This window comes from Miniopterus natalensis, chromosome 3 (genome assembly GCF_054644295.1).
Source record: "Miniopterus natalensis isolate mMinNat1 chromosome 3, mMinNat1.hap1, whole genome shotgun sequence".
In the NCBI taxonomy this organism is placed as follows: domain Eukaryota; kingdom Metazoa; phylum Chordata; class Mammalia; order Chiroptera; family Miniopteridae; genus Miniopterus; species Miniopterus natalensis.
Window position 1 is genome coordinate 99846839 of NC_142083.1, and position 19174 is coordinate 99866012.

A 19174-nucleotide genomic window follows, 5' to 3' on the forward strand; every position below is an offset into this window, starting at 1 on the left:
TGTTTAAAATTTTTGCATCTATATTTATCAGAGATATTGGTCTGAAGTATTCTTTTTTGTGTTATCTTTGCCAGGTTTAGTATCAGGGTTATGTTGACCTCATTATATGTGTTAGGAAATATTACCTCTTCTTTAATTTTTTGGAAGAGTTTGAGAATGTGTGTTAAATCTTGGAATGTTGGGCAGAATTCAGTAGTGAAGTCATCTGGTCCTGGACTTTCACTTTTGGGGAAGTTTTTTGTTTGTATTTTTAATTTATCTTTATTGTAGAAAGTATTACAGGTGTCCCATTTTTTCCCCCCAATTGACCCCCTCAACCTCGCTCCCACCCCTTCCCCAGGCCTTCACCCCATTATTGACTGTGTCCATGGGTTATGCATATATGCATATAACTTCTTTGGTTAATCTCTTCCCACCCTCCACCCCCTTCCCCCTTTCCTCTGAAATATGATCGTCTGTTGCCTGTGTCAGGGTCTCTGGATCTATTTAGTTCGTCAGATTTTTTTGTTCATTAATTCTTAAAGAAGACCCTTCAACATTTCCTGTAGTGCTGGTCTGGTGGTGATGAACTCCTTTAGCTTTTCCTTGTCTAAGAAGCTCTTTATCTGACCTTCAGTTCTAAATGATAGCTTTGCTGGGTAGAGCAATCTTGGTTGTAGTTCCATATTTTTCATCACTTTGAATATTTCTTGCCACTCCCTTCTGGCCTGCAAAGTTTCTGTTGAGAAATCAGCTGACAGTCGTATGGGTGCTCCCTTGCAGGTAACTAACTGCTTTTCTCTTGCTGCTTTTAAGATTCTCTCTTTGTCTTTAAACTTTGGCATTTTAATTATGATGTGTCTTGGTGTGGGCCTCTTTGGGTTCCTCTTGTTTGGGACCCTCTGTGCTTCGTGGACTTGTAAATCTATTTCTTTCCCCAGGTAGGGGAAGTTTTCAGTAATTATTTTTTCAAATAGGTTTTCAATTTCTTGCTCTTTCTTCTCCTGCTGGCATCCCAATAATACGAATGTTGGGCCTCTTGAAGTTGTCCCAGAGGTTCCTTATACTATCCTCATATTTCTGGATTATTATTCTTTTTGCTCTTCTGGTTGGGTGTTTTTTGTTTCCTTATGTTCCAAATTGCTGATTTGATTCTCAGCATCCTCTACTGTTGATTCCCTGTAAATTATTCTTCATTTCAGTCGTGTAGCTTTCATTTCAAATTGGGACTTTATTAAGACATCGATTTTCTCAGTTATTTTTGTAATACTCTTACTAATATCCTTGAGCAACCTTATAACCATAATTCTGAACTCTGTATCTGTTAGCTTGCTTGGACCTATTTCATTTAGTTCCTCTTCTAGAGATTTCTTCTGTTCTTTCCTTTGCAACATGTTTGTTTGCCTCCACATTTTGGCTGCTTCCTGGTGTTTATTTCTCTGTATTAGGTAGAGCTGCTATGTCTCTTGGAATTTGTAGAGTGGCTGTGTAGTAGGTGTCTGTAAGGTCCAGTGGCTCAGCCTCCCCAGTCACCTGAGCTGGGCCTCCTAAGTGCTCCTCTTTGTGGGCTGTGTGCACTGCCCTATTGTAGTTGAGCCTTGGTTGCTATTGGCATCACTGGGAGGAATTGACCCCCAGGCCAATCAGCTGTGAGGACCAGCTGCAGCTACAGCCAGTGAGCTGCTGTGCTGAATACACCCCTATGGAGCAGGATTTACTTCAGTGGAGCTTTGTTGTTCACCAGGTGCACCCATTGAGTGTGTCACTCGTGGATGTGGTAGGGTTGTCATCCAGCATGGTCAAGTCTGACCACCAGGTGCACTGCCTCTGGGGCCTCCCGGGAGGTGCAAAGTCAGCCTCTTCCAGTGCCTTGCCCAGGACCACCCCGCATGAGCTACACAGCAATTTGTAGTTGGCTGCTACTTGTGCTGGACTTGGAGGTGTCCAGGAGAGGCCAAAGCTCTGAGCCAGTGCAAGCTACCGCTAGTGCCAGGCCTGGGGCTACTTATCAAGCCATATGGGGCATGCTGCTGCTTGTTTGAGAAACTTTTGGAAAGTCCTAAGCATAAGGCTCGAGAGGCCACTTGCATAGAAAAGCCCCTGGAAATGGCCTGGATGAGCTTGCAGGTGGGGAGGGGCGGGGCCAAAGGTGTGAGTCAGGTGCTGGAGATTCAAATATGGCGCCTGCCTGCTGGCTGTGTGGGGGGAGGACTCGCCACAGGAGCAATGACCTCTTCCAGCTCTTCTGCCTGGGAGGAAGCTGCCTCTCCAGGTCTTTTCCTGATTCCAGGCAAGTTAGTTTCTTGCTAAATGCCCCAGGTTCCTTATAAGCTGCTGCCCGGTGCTGGGGCTCAGAGGGAGCGCGTCTGAGTGAGTCCGTGTGCAGGCGGAAAGCCTGTGACTCCCGCAGCCTCCGTGACCCTCAGCGACAGTCGCCACTGGTTTTCACAGCCCGGAGTTGTGGGGACGTCTCTTCCTGGCCTGGAACCCTGGTCTTGGGGCCTGATGTGGGGCTGGGACCCCTCGCTCCTCCGGGAAACCTCCACCACTGAGATTCCCTCCTGTGTTTAACCTGTGGCACTGGGTGTGGGCTCCGTGATCCAGCCCCAGTCCACCCGAGTCGTCCCCCCCCCCCTCCTGGTCTCAATGCTGTTTCAGTTCCCTGGTTGTGGGGCTTCTGTTTAGCCAGATTTCAGGAGGTTCTGAGTGATGGTGGCTCTGTATTTTAGTTGTAATTTTGATGTGGTTGCGGGAGGCGGCAGGTGCAGCTGTTACCTGCGCTGCCATCTTGTTTACTTGGTCTTGGGGGAGTTTTGATGGTCGTTATAATTTCTTCATTGTTGATCAGTCTATTTAAATTTAAATTTTTGTTTCCTTTTTATTAAATTTATTTGGGTGACACTGGTCAACGAAGTTATACAGGTTTCAGGTGCACAATTCCACAGCGTATCCCCTGCACACCGCATTGTATGTTCACCACCCAAAGTCAAGTTTCCTTCCTTTGTTATTCGCCCCCCATACCCTCCTCAACTTCCTTTCACCCCCACCCCCAGCAGTCACCACACTTACTGTTCGTGTCCATGTGTTTTTCTCTTTTTTTTTGCTCAATCCCTTGACCCCAACCCTCCCCCAGTCCTCCAACCCTCCATCCCTGACAGCTATCAGCATCCTCTCTATCTGAGTCTGTGTCTGTTTTTCTTGTTAGTTCATTTTGTTCGTTAGATTCCACATATCAATGAAATAATATGGTACTTATCTTTCTCTGACAGGCTTATTTTGCTTAGCATAATGCTCTCCAGATCTATCCATGCTGTCGCAAAGGGTAAGATTTCCTTCTTTTTTATGACCAAGTAGTATTCCATGGTGTAAATGTACCACAGCTTTTTATCCATGTATCTATTGAAACATACTTGGGCTGCTTTCAAATTTAGGCTTTTGTAAATAATGCTGCAATGAATATAGGGGTGCATGTATTCTTTCAATTAGTGTTTTAGGTTTCTTCAGACAAATTCTCAGAAGTGGAATCACTGGGTCATAAGGCAGTTCCATTTTTAATTTTTTGAGGAAACTCCATACTGCTTTCCACAGTGGCTGCACCAGTCTGCATTCCCACCAACAACGCACAAGGGTTCCCTTCTCTCCACATCCTCAATATACTTCTTTCTTGACTTATTGATGGTAGCCATTCTGACAGGTGTATGGTGATACTTTATTGTGGTTTTAATTTGCATTTTTTTGATGATTAGTGACATTCAGCATCTTTTCCTATGTTTATTGGCCATCTGTATGTCCTCTTTGCAGAAGTTTCTACTCAGGTCCTTTGCCCATTTTTTTAATTGTATTTTTTGTCTTTCTGGTGTTGAGTTTTATAAGTTATTTAAAAATTTTTTGAACATTAATCCCTTATCAGATGTATCATTGGCAAATATGTTCTCCCATTCAGTGATTTGTCTTTTATTTTGTTGATTGTTTCCTTTGCTCTGCAGAAAGTTTTATTTTGATGTAGCCCACTTGCTTATTTTTTCTTTTCTTTTGTTTCCCTTGCCCGGGGAGATATATCAGAAAAAATATTGCTACAAGAAATATCCAGGATACCACTGTCTCTGTTTTTTTCCAGGATTTTTATGCTTTTGAAGTCAAACATTTAAGTATTTCGTCCATTTTGAACTTATTCTTGTGTATGGTCTAATTTAATTTTTCTGCACATATGTATCCATTTAATGCTCTCAAAACCATTTCTTCAGTAGACTCTCTTTACCCCATTGTAGATTTTTGCTTCCTTTATCAAATATTAATTGACTATAAAGGCATAGGTTTATTTCTGGGTTCTCTATTCTGTTCCATTGATCTGTATATCAATTTTTATGCCAGTACCATGCTGTTTTGATTACTGTGGACTTGTTGTATCAGGTAGCATGATTCCTCCATCTTTGTTCTTCTTTCTCAAGACTGTTTTGAGAAAGAAGATTGTATCTTGATAGGAATTGTGTTGAATCTGTAGATGGCTTTGGGTAATGTGCTTATTTTAATGATTTGAATTCTTTCTATCTATGAATCCAGGATAAGCTTCCATTTATTTATAGCTTCAAATTTTTTTTCAGTATCTTATAATTTCTGAGTACAAGTCTCTTATTTCCTTGGTTAAATTGATTCCTAGGTGTGTGTTTTTGAAGTGATTGTGAATGTGATTGTTTTCTTAGTTTCCCTTTTTGATAGATAGTTCATTATTGGTGTATAAAAATGCAACTGATTTCTAGATACTTACTTTGTATCCTGCTACTGTTCTGAATTCATTTATCAGTTCCAGTAATTTTGGGGTGGAATCTTTAGGGTTTTCTATATCCAGAATCATGTCATCTGCAAATAATGACAGTTTTACTTCTTCCTTTCCAGTTTGGGTACCTTTTATCACATTTGTTGATTTGTGGATATTGTACCAATCTTGCATTCCAGGATAAATCCCACTTAATCATGGTGTATGATCTTTTTAATGTATTGCTGGATCAGGTTTGCTAATATTTTGTTGAAGATTTTAACATCTATGGTCATCAGGGATATTGGCCTATAATTTTCTTTCTTTGTAGTGTATTTATATAGTTTTGGAGGAGAAGATTCCCAAGCTCATTTTATGAGGCCTATATTTACAATCCATTATGATCCAGTTTAGGAAGGTTATATGTTTCTAGAAACTTATCCATTTTTCCAGGTGATTGAATTTGGTTGCATATTGTCTTTCATAGTATTCTTGTATAATCCCATGTATTTCTCTGATGTCCATGGTTTTGAGTCTTTTCTCTTTTCTCCTTAGTGTGTATTGTCAATTTTATTAATCTTTTCAAAGAACAAACTTTTTGTTGTATTAATATTTGTATAGTCTTTTTGTTCTCTATCTCATTCAATCCTGCTCTGATTTTTATGATTTCCTTTCTTCTGCTGACTTGGGGTTGCTTTTGTTTTTCTTCTAGTTCTTCAAGATGTGCTGTTAGGTCATTTACTTGGGGTTTCTCTTATTTCTTGAGATAGGCCTGTGATGATATAAATTTCCCTATTCTTGCTGCTGTTGCTGCAGCCCAGAAGTTTTGATACGTTGTATTGTCATTCTCATTTGTCTTTATAAATCTTATGATCTCTCCTTTTATTTCTTTGATCCAGTCATTTTTTTTTTTGTAGTACATTTATTTAATCCCCACATATTTGTGTGGTTTTTAACTGCTTCATTTTTTAAATTGATTTTTAATGTAAAAGCATTGTGATAAAAGAATATGGTTGGTATGATTTCAGTCCACTTAAATTTGTTGATGCTAGTTTTGTAACCCAACATATGGTCTATCTGAGAATGTTCCATGTGCACTGGGGAAAAGTGTATAACCTGATGTTCTGTGATGAAAGGCTCTTTAAATATCAGTTATGTCCATTTGGTCTAGTGTGTCTTTTAAAGCCGATATTTCTGTATTGATTTTCTGTTTGGATGATTTACTCATAGCTGTCAATGAGGTATTTAGATGCCATACTATGGTTGGTTGTTTTCCAGTTTCTCTCTTTACTTCTGTGAGTAGTTGCTTTATATATTTCAATGCTCCCTGATTGGGTGCATATATATTGAGAAGTGTTATGTTTTCTTGAGGTAATATTCTCTTTATCATTGTAATTCACCCATCTTCTTCTTTTGTTCCTTTGTTATCTTGAAATCTATTTTGTTGGATATAAGTCCAGCTACACATGCTTTTGTCTGGATGCCGTTTGCTTGGGGAACCATTCTCACCTTTTCACTTTGAGTCTATATTTGTCCTTGCAGCTGAGAAGTGTCTCCTGAAGGCAGAATATGGTTGGTTGTTTCCACTTTTTAAATTAAATTTCTTGAGGTAACAGTGGTTAATAAAATTATATGGGTTTCAAGTGTACAATTCTTTTTTTTTTAAGAATACATTCACTAAAGCTGGTGACAGTGAAACAAGGAAGTGCTTATGATAGAAAAGGCAACAGGAGAGCCTAGGTGGGGCTGCTTTGGATCACTGGGATGTCAGAGGGTAGAATAAGTGACAGGAGAGAGCCTGGGGGGCAGGGTGCTGTGCTGGCTCTCTAGCAATGTTAGAGGAGAGAAATGAGCCTATGCAGGGCTGCTTTGACCCACTGCAAAATCAGAGCACAGGGGGCCTTGGAGACAGGTTCTCGGGTGAGCTGCCACTGCCCATGGCTCCCTGGGTTGAAAGTCTTGTGGAATCCCTTAGAGTTTAGGACATGCATGCCTGAGAGGGAAGAAAGGCATGTGCCTGCTCCCCGGACAGAGAGTGCTCAGGCATACAATTCTATGACACATCACCTGTTATTGCACTGTGCCCACCACGTAAACTCAAACTTTCTTTTATCACCATATATTTGACCCCCTCTACCCTTTGCTAGTCCCCCAGCCCCTTGTAACACCATACTTGTCTGTGTGTATGAGGTTCTGTTGTTTTTTCTTGTTTGTTCATTTATTGCTTTCAGTTTTATATCCGCCAAATGAGTGAAATCAAATGGTTCTTGACTTATGCTGTCTGATTTATTTCATTACCATGATATTCTCAAAGTCCATCTATGTTGTCTCAAATGGCAGTATTTCATTTTTTTATTTATTGATTGATTTTAGAAAGAGAGAAGAAGGGGGGTGGAGAGAGAGAGACCAAGAGAGAGAACCATTGATGCGTTGTCCCATTCACCTGTGCATCATTGGTTGCTTCTTGTGTGTGCCCTGGCCAGAGATTGAACCCCAAACCTTGCCGTATAGGGAGGATGCTCTAACCAACTGAGCTACCCAGCCAGTGTCCAGCAAATGGCAGTATTTCACCTTTTCTTGTGGCTGAGTAGGACTTCATTGTGCATATGTATTACATGTTTTGATCCACTCTGCTGCTCTGTACCTTTTTTTATTTTTTTCTCTTTTAATTTTACTGTATTTGTAGAAACTAGCAGAGCACATGTGAACAGGACAATATTTTAGTCTTTTATGAAAAGAGAAAGCTACACCTGCTAGATGTGGTATCAATTCCCTCCTTCCCAAAGTCTTTGCTAGGGGTTGCTTTCCCTTCATTTAGAATGGATGCTCTTGCCTGGCCGGGCTTGGCTCAGCAGTTGAGCATTGACCTAGGATCCAGGCGATCGGGGTTCCGATTCCCAGTCGGCACATGCCCGGGTTGTGGGCTTGATCAATGACTCTCTCCTCATTGATGCTTCTATATATCTCTCTCCCTCTCCTTTCCTTTCTCTGAAATCAATAAAGATTATATTTTTTTAAAAAATAGAATGGATGCCCTCCCACATGTCTGGGAATCCTGGATCCTTGATGGCAGGGTGGTTCCAAGCACTAACAGCTGTGAGTAATCTTATCCTCTGAACCTCCAGACCACTTACCTTCCGTGCTCCTGAGACTTCATTGGCAAAGGAGGTACATTTTAGGGTGTCTTTCTGCTTCACAATTGCCTTGTATTTGGACAGAGTGTCACCCCACAGCTACAGGTGAGGTGTCCTGGAGCTGATTATACCACATGACCTCTCTCCACATGTCCTCCCACAGTTGATTGAACCAGACTGGACAGCTGACCCAAGGCAGACCACCTGGGCTGTCTGTCCTGGGAATTCTATTTTGGGTCTTTTTTAATGATGAGTTTAGTACACTTAAATTAAGGGTGACTATTCATGCATGAGGATTTCCTATAGTTATTTTGCCTTTTGTTTTCTGGCAGCTCTGTGTCTCCATTGTTTCTTTTCAAATTAAATTTATTTGGGTAACATTGGTTATTAAGATGATATGTCTCAGGTGTAGAAGCCTGTGATACAACATCTGTATATTACATTGTGTTTTAGTTTGGTGGTATTTTATAATTTTCCTGTTTCCTCCTTTTTTAAGTTAAGTGTCTCAGTTTGGGATTTTATGTGGTTACCATTAGGTTTATGCAGAAGAAAAATTCATGTACACAGTAGTCCTTTTTCTTCTGAATGCATATTATCTCCATTCCCCTTTGCAAATGCAGACTTGCTCCCTGTTCCCTTTATGTTTCCTTGTCACAGGCCGTCCCTGTGTGAGCTCTGATCATATCCGAATGCTGTTGGGGCTCCCCTCCTCTTCTCTGCCCCTTGCAGTGTTTTACCCCCTTGAGGCATTCTGTGATGTTCAAGTGTTTAGTGCCCTATTCTGAAAAGGGGTTGTAATGTCCTGCTTCTGTCTGCTGGTAGGTGATCTTACTCATAGTCTTCTGTCCTTGTGGTGTTGTTTCATATAAAAATGACCCCCTTGAGTATTTCCTGCAGTGGAGGTCTTCTGGTGGTAAATTCCCTCAGCTTCTATATGTTGGGAACAGTATTAATTTTCTCCTTCATATCCAAAGGATAACTTTGCTGATATATTATTCTTGGCTGGTAGTTTCTCTTTTTCAGTAGTGTTTATACTTGATTCCACTCTTTACTAGCTTGCAGGGTTTCTGCTGAGAAATTCAGTGATTGTCTAATGGGATTTCCTTTGTAGGTTACTGCCTTCTTTTTCCCAGCTTTCTTGAGAATTCTTTCTTTGCCATTAATGTTTGACAGTTTTAGTATAATGTGCCCTGGAGAGACCCTATTTGGATTGTTCTGTTTGCTTCTTGGATTTGAGGATCTAGTCTTTCCATAGGTTTTGGAAGTTCTTGTCAACTCTGTGTGTAAATAGGCTTTCTGTTTCCTTCTCTCTCTCGCATCTCCTCTAATATACTTAATATTCTTATATTACTCTTTCTGATGAAGTCAGATAGTTCTTGTAGAGTTTTTCTTATTTTTACTCTCAAGTCTCTCTTCTTCCATCTGTGTCATTTCTAGATTTCTATTTTCAGTGTCATTAATTCTTTCCTCCATCTGGTCAGCTCCATTTCCTAAGCCTGCTAGTTCATTCTTTATCTCTTTTATTGAGTTCTCAATCTTTAAACAGCTAAGGTTTTAATAAACAAATCATTTATAACCACTTCTAATATTACTAATTTTATGAATTATTGATAAAATAGTATAATGTAACTAGATATTTTATTTTTTAATATGTTTTTATTGATTTCAGAGAGAGGAAGGGAGAGGGAGAGAGAGATAGAAACATCAATGATGAGAGAGTCATTGATCAGCAGCCTCCTGCACGCCCCCCACCAGGGATTGAGCCCGCAACCTGGGCATGCGCCCTGACCAGGAATCAAACTGTGACCTCCTGGTTCATGGATCGATGCTCAACCACTGAGCCACGCTGGCCCAGCTCTAACTAGATATTTTAAAAGGTATAATACTTTAGGACATTCAGTCCCCTTCTTATATATGCTTAAGTTTAAATATGCTTAACCTGAGTCTTAAGAGGACGAGATAATTGAGAAACTTACTATGTCATCACTTATGAGAAGTAAAAAACAACTTGCATATCATTTTGTAAGTAAACCAAAAGTAGTGTTGGTTCCCATAGCTAGTAAATAATGGATACCGGCCCTGGCTGGTTTGGCTCAGTGGTTAGGGCGTTGGCCCCAGGAACTGAAGGGTCCGGGGTTTAGTTCCAGCCAAGGGCATGTACCTAAGTTGCAGGCTCGATCCCTGGCCCTGGTTGGGGTGTGTGTGAGAGGCAACCAATCAGTGCTTCTCTCTCTCTCTCTCTCTCTCTCTCTCTCTCTCTCTCTCTCTCTCTCTCTCTCAAAACTTTGGGAAGAATATCCTCGGGTGAGGATTAAAATAATGATGATGATGTTGCTCCATTCTCTGGACGTTTGTTGCCTCATTTTTATTTATTCTTTTTAAATATATCTTTATTGATTTCAGAGAGCGGAAGGGAGAGAGAGAGAAACATCACTGATGAGAGAGTCATTGGGGATGAGCCGGCAGCCCGGGCATGTGCCCTGACTGGGAATCGAACCCTGATCGCCTGGATCCCAGGTCAGTGCTCAACTGCTGAGCCCCGCCGTCCGGGCTGTTGCCTCATTTTTAAAATGGAATAATAGTGTCTTCTCTACTATAAGCCAGGTAAATAAACCAAATTCTTAGCTAAGAGATCTATTATCTTTTTAATTCTCACCCAAGGAGTGAGGATATTTTTTCCATTGATTTTTAGAGAGAGAGTAGATGGGAGGGAGGAAGGGGGAATGGGTAAAGAGAGAAACATCACTGTGAGAGAGATACATCAACTGGTTGCCTCCCTCACATGCCCTGACTGGGAGCAGGGATGAAACCTGCAATGCAGATACATGCCCTTGACCGGGAATCGAACCCATGACCCTCCAGTGCACAGGCCAACGCTAACCACAGAGCCACACCAGCCAGGGAAAGAGATCTGTTCTTAAGACCTTTTTTTTTTTTTAATCTTTGTACTGATTGATTGATTTTTTTAGAGAGAGAGAAAGGGGGAGAGAGAGATTTGTTGTTCCACTCATCTGTGCATTCATTGGTTGATTCTTGTATGTGCCCTGACCCGGCATCGAACCTGCAACCTTGGTGTATGGAGACAATACTCTAATGAACTGAGCTACCCTTTTTTAAAATCTTAATAAGAAACATAAATGCAAATGAAATGACCATTTGAAATTCATATACTTAAAAGCTATGATTTTTTCCCTTTAATTCCAGAAAATAATTTATATAGGCAAAGCACTACTTAAGTACAATAGTTCTCTGATTTGTTTAAGGTTTCTAATCAAAAATCATTTCTAAAATTTAACAACCTTCTGCCTGGCCAGTGTTGCCAAATGGTTGAGCATTGACCTATGACCCAGGAGATTGTGGTTTGATTCCTCGTCATGGCACATGCCTGGGTTGTGGGCTCAATCCCCAATGGGGAGTGTGCAGGAGGCAGCCGATCAATGACTCTCCCGTCATTGATGTTTCCATCTCTCTCCCTCTCCCTTCCTCTCTCTGAAATCAATAAAGACATATTTTTTTTAAAAAAAATTAACAACCTTTCTTCAACATTTCATACCTTCCTTCTCTGCTTTATTTTTCTAACACAATATATATTTTAACTTATTCATCTTTGGCTAAAAAGTAGCTCTTACGAGGGCAGGAATTTTTATCTACTTTTTTAACTGCTATATCCCCAGGGCCTAGTTAATGCCTGATACACAATGGACAACCAATGATAATAAATGTATATTTATTAAGATTACAGTTTCAAAAATCTAACTAGCCAAAAAACAGGGGCCTTTCTTCATACAAGTACTATATCTGTTTATATACACTGTTATTATTGTTTACTAAGAAAATTATTTAAATTGTAGAGGAAGTTTCTACTTATTCAATGTCTTGGTTTTTGGAGCAACATTTGGAAATTTTAGGTGTGAGCTTCCGTACAGTCAAAACCTTTTGTGACATACCGTGTCTCCTTGTGGACCTAGGTAACCTGAACCATGAAGAGCCAAATTTGGTCTTAGAAGATGAAAAAGTACAAAACTTCTTCATTGGTCTTCTAAATGATTTCTCTCAGGTGCTACATATCAAATAGTGATGGAGATTGAACCACAGTGTGATGTTGAAAAGATGTCTGCAGTGATTCAGTCTCATATTCCAGATGCCACCTTGGAAAAGTATACTGAAGCTGAATTATCATTTGTTCTACACAAAGAGGATATGTGGAGGTATAGATTCAGAGAGTTCTAGATGGATGGTTTGGGTGGCCAAAAATTGTTTTTAATTTTCCAGGTTTAGTAAGCTTAGTGAGTAGTAGTTTGGTAACAAGCCAGGTCTCCAGTTACAGCTGTCATTTGCCAAAGTAATTATAGAGAGCAGACACAGGGATGATAGTTCCAACTGGGATTCTCATCCCACCATTGTCATCATCATTGACCTTCAGGGCATGCACTGTTTTCATCTTGTCTGAAGTTATTACTATCTAGATATTCCATAAATGAGGGGTGGCTGCCCTGCACACGGGAAGGTGAAGGCCTTGTAGAACATTGCTCTGCTTCCATCTGACATAAGGTTCCTGGGTAGAACGAAGGAAAGAACACCAGGAGTCACACCCACGATCTAATAAATAGAGAGAGGTGAAGAGAAACACTCGTACCCTAGAAGAGGAACGAAAGGAAGAGGAAATGTTCCACGGGAGCAATTTTGATTCAGAGAGTATATCTGAACCTGCTTGAAAAGTTGAGGGAGGGTAAGGGAATGACAGAAACTACAACTGGACATTCATATGTGAACATTCATTCAGCATAGGTAGAAGACAGATGTTTGGGTACTTTAGCACAGTCTGGTAATTATAAATCTGGAAGTACTGAGTGTTGCAAAAAAAAAAAAAAAGTGTTAGAGAAGCTGCTTAAACATATCACATCTACCCACCCTATATCATATGTATACAAATGACATTATCAGAAGAAATAAAGAATAATAAAGATATCATTAAAATTAAGTATAAAATAGGAAATGTAAGGATTTAGAAATAGGTAATATTTTTATCCTGTATTGCCACTAAATATTTTGGACATGAAATGGAGAAAAAAAAAGTTTCTGAGAAACAAATGTCTAGTCACACAGATTAATATCAACGCTTTAGATGTGGAGTGGATTTCTGGCCCATGGACAGTGGATCTAGTATAGCATAAAATGCAAATCATGAAGTTAGGGGAAAATATATTAACTCAAAATGAAGTTTCTTTTCACAGGATAATTTTAAAGCAACTATTGAAAGGAAAAAAACACAATCCAAATAAAATGCCCATAGTCTGTTTATGCACAGAATTATTTACAACAGTAGGTTAGTGCCAAGACTTCGATAGCTTAATTAATTGTTTTTATGCTTTGGGCTGGGTAAAACTCTAAATGCTTTGCACCTATGTATTTACATGAACATAAGGAAGAGACTTAGGATCAATACTTACAACCTCAATGCCTATATTCTAACCTATAAAATATGGCTAACAGAAGTGAACTTGAAATTTATAAGCTGGTTCTTTGAGAAGACCAGTGAATTTAGTAAAACTTCAGTCATTCTGATCAGAAAGAAAAAAGACACAAATTACCAAAACTGAATCAAGAAGAAATTAATTTGAAAATCTATCTATTAAAAACATTGAGTTCATACTTTAAAACATTCCCAAAGAGAAAACTCCAGGACCAGATGACTTCACTGATGAATTCTATCAAATATTTAAAGAAGAAAAATTAGCGATTCTATATAAACTTTTCTAGAAAATAAGAGGAAAGGGAACATTTTCCAACTTTATAAGGCCAGTATTATTACCCTGGTACTAAAACCAGTCAAAGACATTACAAGAATATTATTATTACTATTATTATTCAATAATCTTTACCAGAATATACGGACTCTTAAATATAGGTGAATAGGGGTTCTGTTGAGAAGAAAGAAGAAAGAGAACAATGACCTGGAGAGATGTGAAGAGTTGTCATTGAAAGAGGTTAAGTTGAACTGAGGGATAAATGTAGAAGCAATTATCAAAGCTAGGCGAAATTAGATGAAAATGGTGTGCAGCCTTAAATATGAGTGAAAGTTAGAAGATGAGTTTGGAGTCCACCATCTCTGAGGGTAATCACACGTAGACTTGATAGTCCCTTCCTAGGATTGGGAGGTGTGTTTAAGAAGCAGATGGGTCTCTGGAGACCCTTTCAACCTAAAACTGTTCATTTTTCCTGGTAAAACTATGTGCTTATTGGCAATCCTTGAGGTAACTGCACTACAATTAGCAAAACTTTGATACAATTTACTTACTTGATTAAATCTCTCCAGTGCCCAGCTACTACTTCACTAACTCCATTTTCTGTCATTTAATGATTTATACCTCCTGCACTGTGAGAACTCTTTTCCATTTGATGTAGGAATCACATGTGAATAAATTAAATTTTATCAACTAGCTATAGACTTTAACACTTACAGAAAATAAACTGATAATTTTTAGAAAAAGTATATATATCAAAGATCACATACAGTGCAGAGCAATTTGCTAAGGTAAATATCTCCTATTTCCATTTGTTTTACAATAAGCTGTACAGTGAAGAAGAATCTACAGACATTTTCCCATGGATAACAAGGAGTTAGCATGGAGCAGAACAATACTGAAAATTCATCTTTAGAAAAACAGCCTAATTTGAAAATGGGCAAGGGTCTTGAATAGATATTTTTCCGAAGAAGATGTACAGATTGCCAATAAGTACATGAGATGTTCAACACCACTATTCATTAGGGAAACGCACATCAAAACACAAAAAATAACAAAGGTTGGTAAGGATGTGGAGAAATTGGAACCCTGTACATTGCTGTTTGGAATGCAAAAACAGAACAAAAGATGGTATACCTGCTGTGGAAAACAGTAGGGAGGTTCCTCAAAAAGTTAAACATAGGATTACCACATAATTCAGCAATCCCACTTCTAGGTATATACCCAAAGTAATTGAAAGCAGAAATTCAAACAGATATTTGTATGCCAGTGTTCATAGCAGCATTATTTACAAAATCCATAAAGGTGGAAACAACCCAAATGTCCATTGAATTAATGAGTAAGCAACATGTATATCCATACAATGAGTATTTTTCATTCTTAAAAAGGAATATAATGTGGACACATGCTACAACATTGATGAACCCGGAAAGAATTACACTAAATGAAATAAGCCAGACACAAAAGGACAAATATTGTATGATCCTAACTTATATGAGGTACATAGAATATGCAAATTCATAGACAGAAAGCAAAAGTGAAGCTGAGGGAAGGGAGGAATGGAGAATTATTATTCAATGGGTGTACAGTTTTAATTTGGGATTGGAAAGTTCTGGAAGTTGGTGGTCATGGTTGCACAACATTGTGAATGTGCTTAATGCTGCTTCAGTTATATGCTTAAGATGATGAAATGGTAAACTTAATGTTTCATATATAGTACCTCAGTAAAATAATTTAAGATGACAATAGGAAAGAATACAATTGGGAATAAAATTAAGTATTAAATAGAGGGAAAATGTAAGTGCTCATGTTTTTTCTTAAATTTATTGGGTGGCGTTGGTTAATAAGAGTACATAGGTTTCCAGCATAGATTTCTGTGATACACCACCTGTATATTGCAGTGTGTGCCTGCCACCCAAAGTGGAACCTTCCATCACCATGTATGTGACCCCCTGACCCTCACTCCCCTCCAGCCCTCTTCCCTCTGGTAACCAGCCTACTGGTGTCTGTGTCTATGAGTTTCTGTTTCTTTATCTTGTTTATTCATTCGTTGCTTTCAATTTTATATTTCACACATGAGTGAAATCACATGGTTCTTAACTTTTTCTGACTTATTTTACTTAGCATGACATGCTCAAGTTCTATCTATCTCCCTCTCTTTCTCAAATCAACCAATTTTTTAAAAACTGTTGTAAGTGTTCCATCCATGCTCTCACAGATGGCAGTATTTCATCTTTTTTATGGCAGAGTAGTGTTCCATCATACATATATTTTGAATTTTTTATTCACTAGAAAATAAAGTGAACTAAAAAGAGAAAATAAAATGTATCTAGTGTTTTTTCTTTCTCCTCGCCTCCAGGTTTGAAGCTCTGTTTAACGATCTGAAAGAGAACAAAAGAGAGCTGGGCATTGCCGGCTTTGATGCGTCCTTCACGACCATGGAAGAAGTCTTCCTGAAGTGAGTAATAATGACCTTAAAAAAGTCCTCACTAAAACTCTACATCAGCTTGAGGCAAGTCTCACCCTCTTTGCATGGGAGTAAAGTCATCAGTTACGGATGTTTATAACATGTTAACGTTCTGCTAATGTAGTCCTGTATTTTCAGTGGAGAGTGCGTGAAGGTTTTGAACTTGGGCCTTGATGCATGCCTTACTGTGTTAGACGGTTTAAACGTTAGTCAAGGAAAAAAGACAATTAACATTGGTGTCATCCTAGGAAAAGTTAGAGTTCTAATTTAGAGTCTGTACTAGAAATGATTTTAAAATTTTGACCTAACCAAGTTTCCATAATTTATTTAATTTGTACATAATTTTATTGTTGACAGTATTACAGATGTACCCCAATTTCTCCCACCTTTGCCCCCCTCCTCCCAGCCCCTGCCCAACCCCAGGACTTCACCACACTATTGTCTGTGTCCATTGGTTATACATATATGTATATTTGAGTTCTTTGGTTAATCTACTCCTGTCTCCCCCCTCCCTTCCTTCTGAGATATGTCATTCTCTTCCATGCCTCCATGTCTCTAGACCTATTTTGTTCATCAGTTTATTATGATCATTAGATTCCACTTATAAGTGAGATTATGTGATACCTGTCTTTCTCTGCCTGGCTTATTTCACTTAGCATAATATTCTCCAGGTCCATCCATACTGTCCCAAAGGGTACTAGATTCTTCTTCTTTACAGCTGCATAGTATTCCATGGTGTGAATGTCCCACAGCTTTTTTATCCACTCATCTACCGATGGGCACTTGGGCTGTTTCCAGATCTTATCAATTGTAAATAGCGCTGCTATGAACTTAGGGTTGCATATATTCTTTCTGATTGGTGTTTTGGATTTCTTAGCATATATTCCTAAAAGTTGGATCACTGGGTCATAAGGCAGCTCCATTTTTAATTTTTTGAGTAAATTCCACACTGTTTTCCACAGTGGCTGCTCCAGTCTGCATTCCCACCAGCAGTGTACCAGGGCTCCCCTTTCTCCACACCCTCGCCAGCACATGTTGTTTGTTGATTTGTTGATGGAGCCATTCTGACAGGTGTGAGGTGATACCTCGTTGTGGTTTTAATTTGCATCTCCCTGATGATTAGTGATGCTGAGCATTTTTTCATATGTCTCTTGGGCATCTGTATGTCCTCTTTGGAGAAGTGTCTATTCAGGTCCTTTGCCCATTTTTTAATTGGATTGTTTGTCTTCCTTTTGTTGAATGGTATGACTTTCTCATATATTTTGGAAATTAACCCCTTATCAGATGTGTCATTGGCAAATATGTTCTCCATAAAGTGGGCTCCCTTTCCATTTTGAGGATGGTTTCTTGTGCTGTGCAGAAGCTTTTCAGTTTGATGTGGTCCCCCGTTTATTTTTCCCTTTGTTTCCTCTTGCCCTAAGAGATGGATCGGCAAACATATTGTTATGAAAGATGTCTGAGATTTTACTACCTATTTTTTCTTCTAGGATTTTTATGGTTTCATGATTTACATTTAAATCTTTTATTCATTTTAAGTTTATGCTTGTGTATGGTGTAAGTTGGTCGTCTAGTTTCATTTTTTTTGCATGTACCTGTCCAATTTTCCCAGCACCATTTATTGGAGATACTCTCTTTACTTCATTGTATGCTCTTGCCTCCTTTGTCAAATATTAATTGGCCACAAAGGTGTGGGTTTATTTCTAGGCTCTCTTTTCTGTTGCATTGATCTATATGCTTGTGTGTTTGTGTGTTTTTTCTTTTTTCCAGCTTATTGCATGAAGGAGTTACACTAGCCCAAGTTAAAAGCAGACCCCAAATGGTTACATTATACAAGCTGTGAGGTTTTTAAACTTGTGACAAGGGATAGAAGGGAAATTTTACTCATTGCAAGGAAATCCTCCCTTAAGCTTCAGTGAGCCAAAAGCACTTTAAAATCCATGAGCCTTCAGCTGGTCCTCCTCAGCCATTCCAATCTCTGCAAGGAACTGGCATGTTCTTGTGCTGATCACCTGCAGCTGAATCACTTCTCCATATTCTGGATGCTCAATTACAGGACCACTGCAGGCATATTTCTTCTTAAAAGCCTTCACTAGTTTCTCTTCATCATAATCATCAGTGATCCCTTGGACAGTAGTAAGGGTCTTCTTGCCATTTCTCTGTTGAATTCTTATATGGATATAACCCTCAGTGCCAGCAGGAAGCAGATCATCACCCTTACTTGCATCAGCAAAGGGGTCAAAGGAGTGGAGGTTCTGGGTAGCAGACATACCCTACGATTCCTTTTCCTCTGTGGAAAGGGCCTGCGGAAGGCTGCGGCGGGGAGAAGGCAGGCAGAGGGGATGGAGCATCGGGAAGCTAGGGGGGCTGAAGGGGAAGGTTGCTGAGTCGTTGGTGGCAGTTCAGTCACTGGGGCCTATATGCCTATTCTTATGCCAGTACCAAGCTGTTTTGCTGTGTAGAAGCTTTTTAGTTGTATATAGTCCCATTTATTTTTGCCTTTACTTCCCTTGCCTTTGGCGTCAAACTCATAAAATCTTCTCTAAGACCAATGTATGTACTTAGGTTTTTTCTTCTATGTAATTTATTGTTTCAGATCTTATATTTAGGTCTTTGGTGCATTTTGAATTAATTTTTGTACATGGGGTCAGACTGTAGCCTGATTTCATTCTTTTGCATGTGCTTTCCAGTTTTTCCAGCACCATTTATTGAAGAGGCTTTCTTTTCTCCATAGTATGTTTTTTGCTTTGTTGTTGAAAATTATTTGTCCGTATACTGATGGGTTTATTTCTGGGCTCTCAGTTCTGTGTCACTGGTCTGTGTGTCTGTTTTTCTGCCGATACCCTGCTGTATTGAGTGTTGTTGTTATGCAGTATAATTTGAAGTCAGGTAGTGTGATACCTCCAGCTTTGTTCTTTTTTCTCAGGATTACTTTGGCTATTTGGGGTCTCTGTGGTTCCATACAAATCTGATGATTATTTTTATTCTGTTTCTTTAAAATATGTCATTGTGGGGGTTTTTTACTTGATTTTAGAGAGAGAAAGGGAGAGGGAGAGAGAGACAGAGACAGAGAGAGAAACATCAATGTGAGAGAGAAACA

General features: G+C 39.2%; 1 protein-coding gene and 1 pseudogene across 1 annotated transcript in view; one reads left to right on the forward strand and one right to left on the reverse strand.

Moving 5' to 3' along the window:
- Positions 1–19174, forward strand: part of LOC107544788 (phospholipid-transporting ATPase ABCA3-like) — a 256196-nt gene that overhangs the window by 166949 nt on the left and 70073 nt on the right. The window contains exons 17-18 of the mRNA XM_087815824.1: positions 11924–12074; positions 15970–16068. Of these exons, the coding sequence (XP_087671950.1) occupies positions 11924–12074; positions 15970–16068 (250 nt within the window). The remainder of the gene's footprint in view (positions 1–11923; positions 12075–15969; positions 16069–19174) is intronic.
- Positions 18006–18344, reverse strand: LOC107544789 (eukaryotic translation initiation factor 1 pseudogene; annotated as a pseudogene).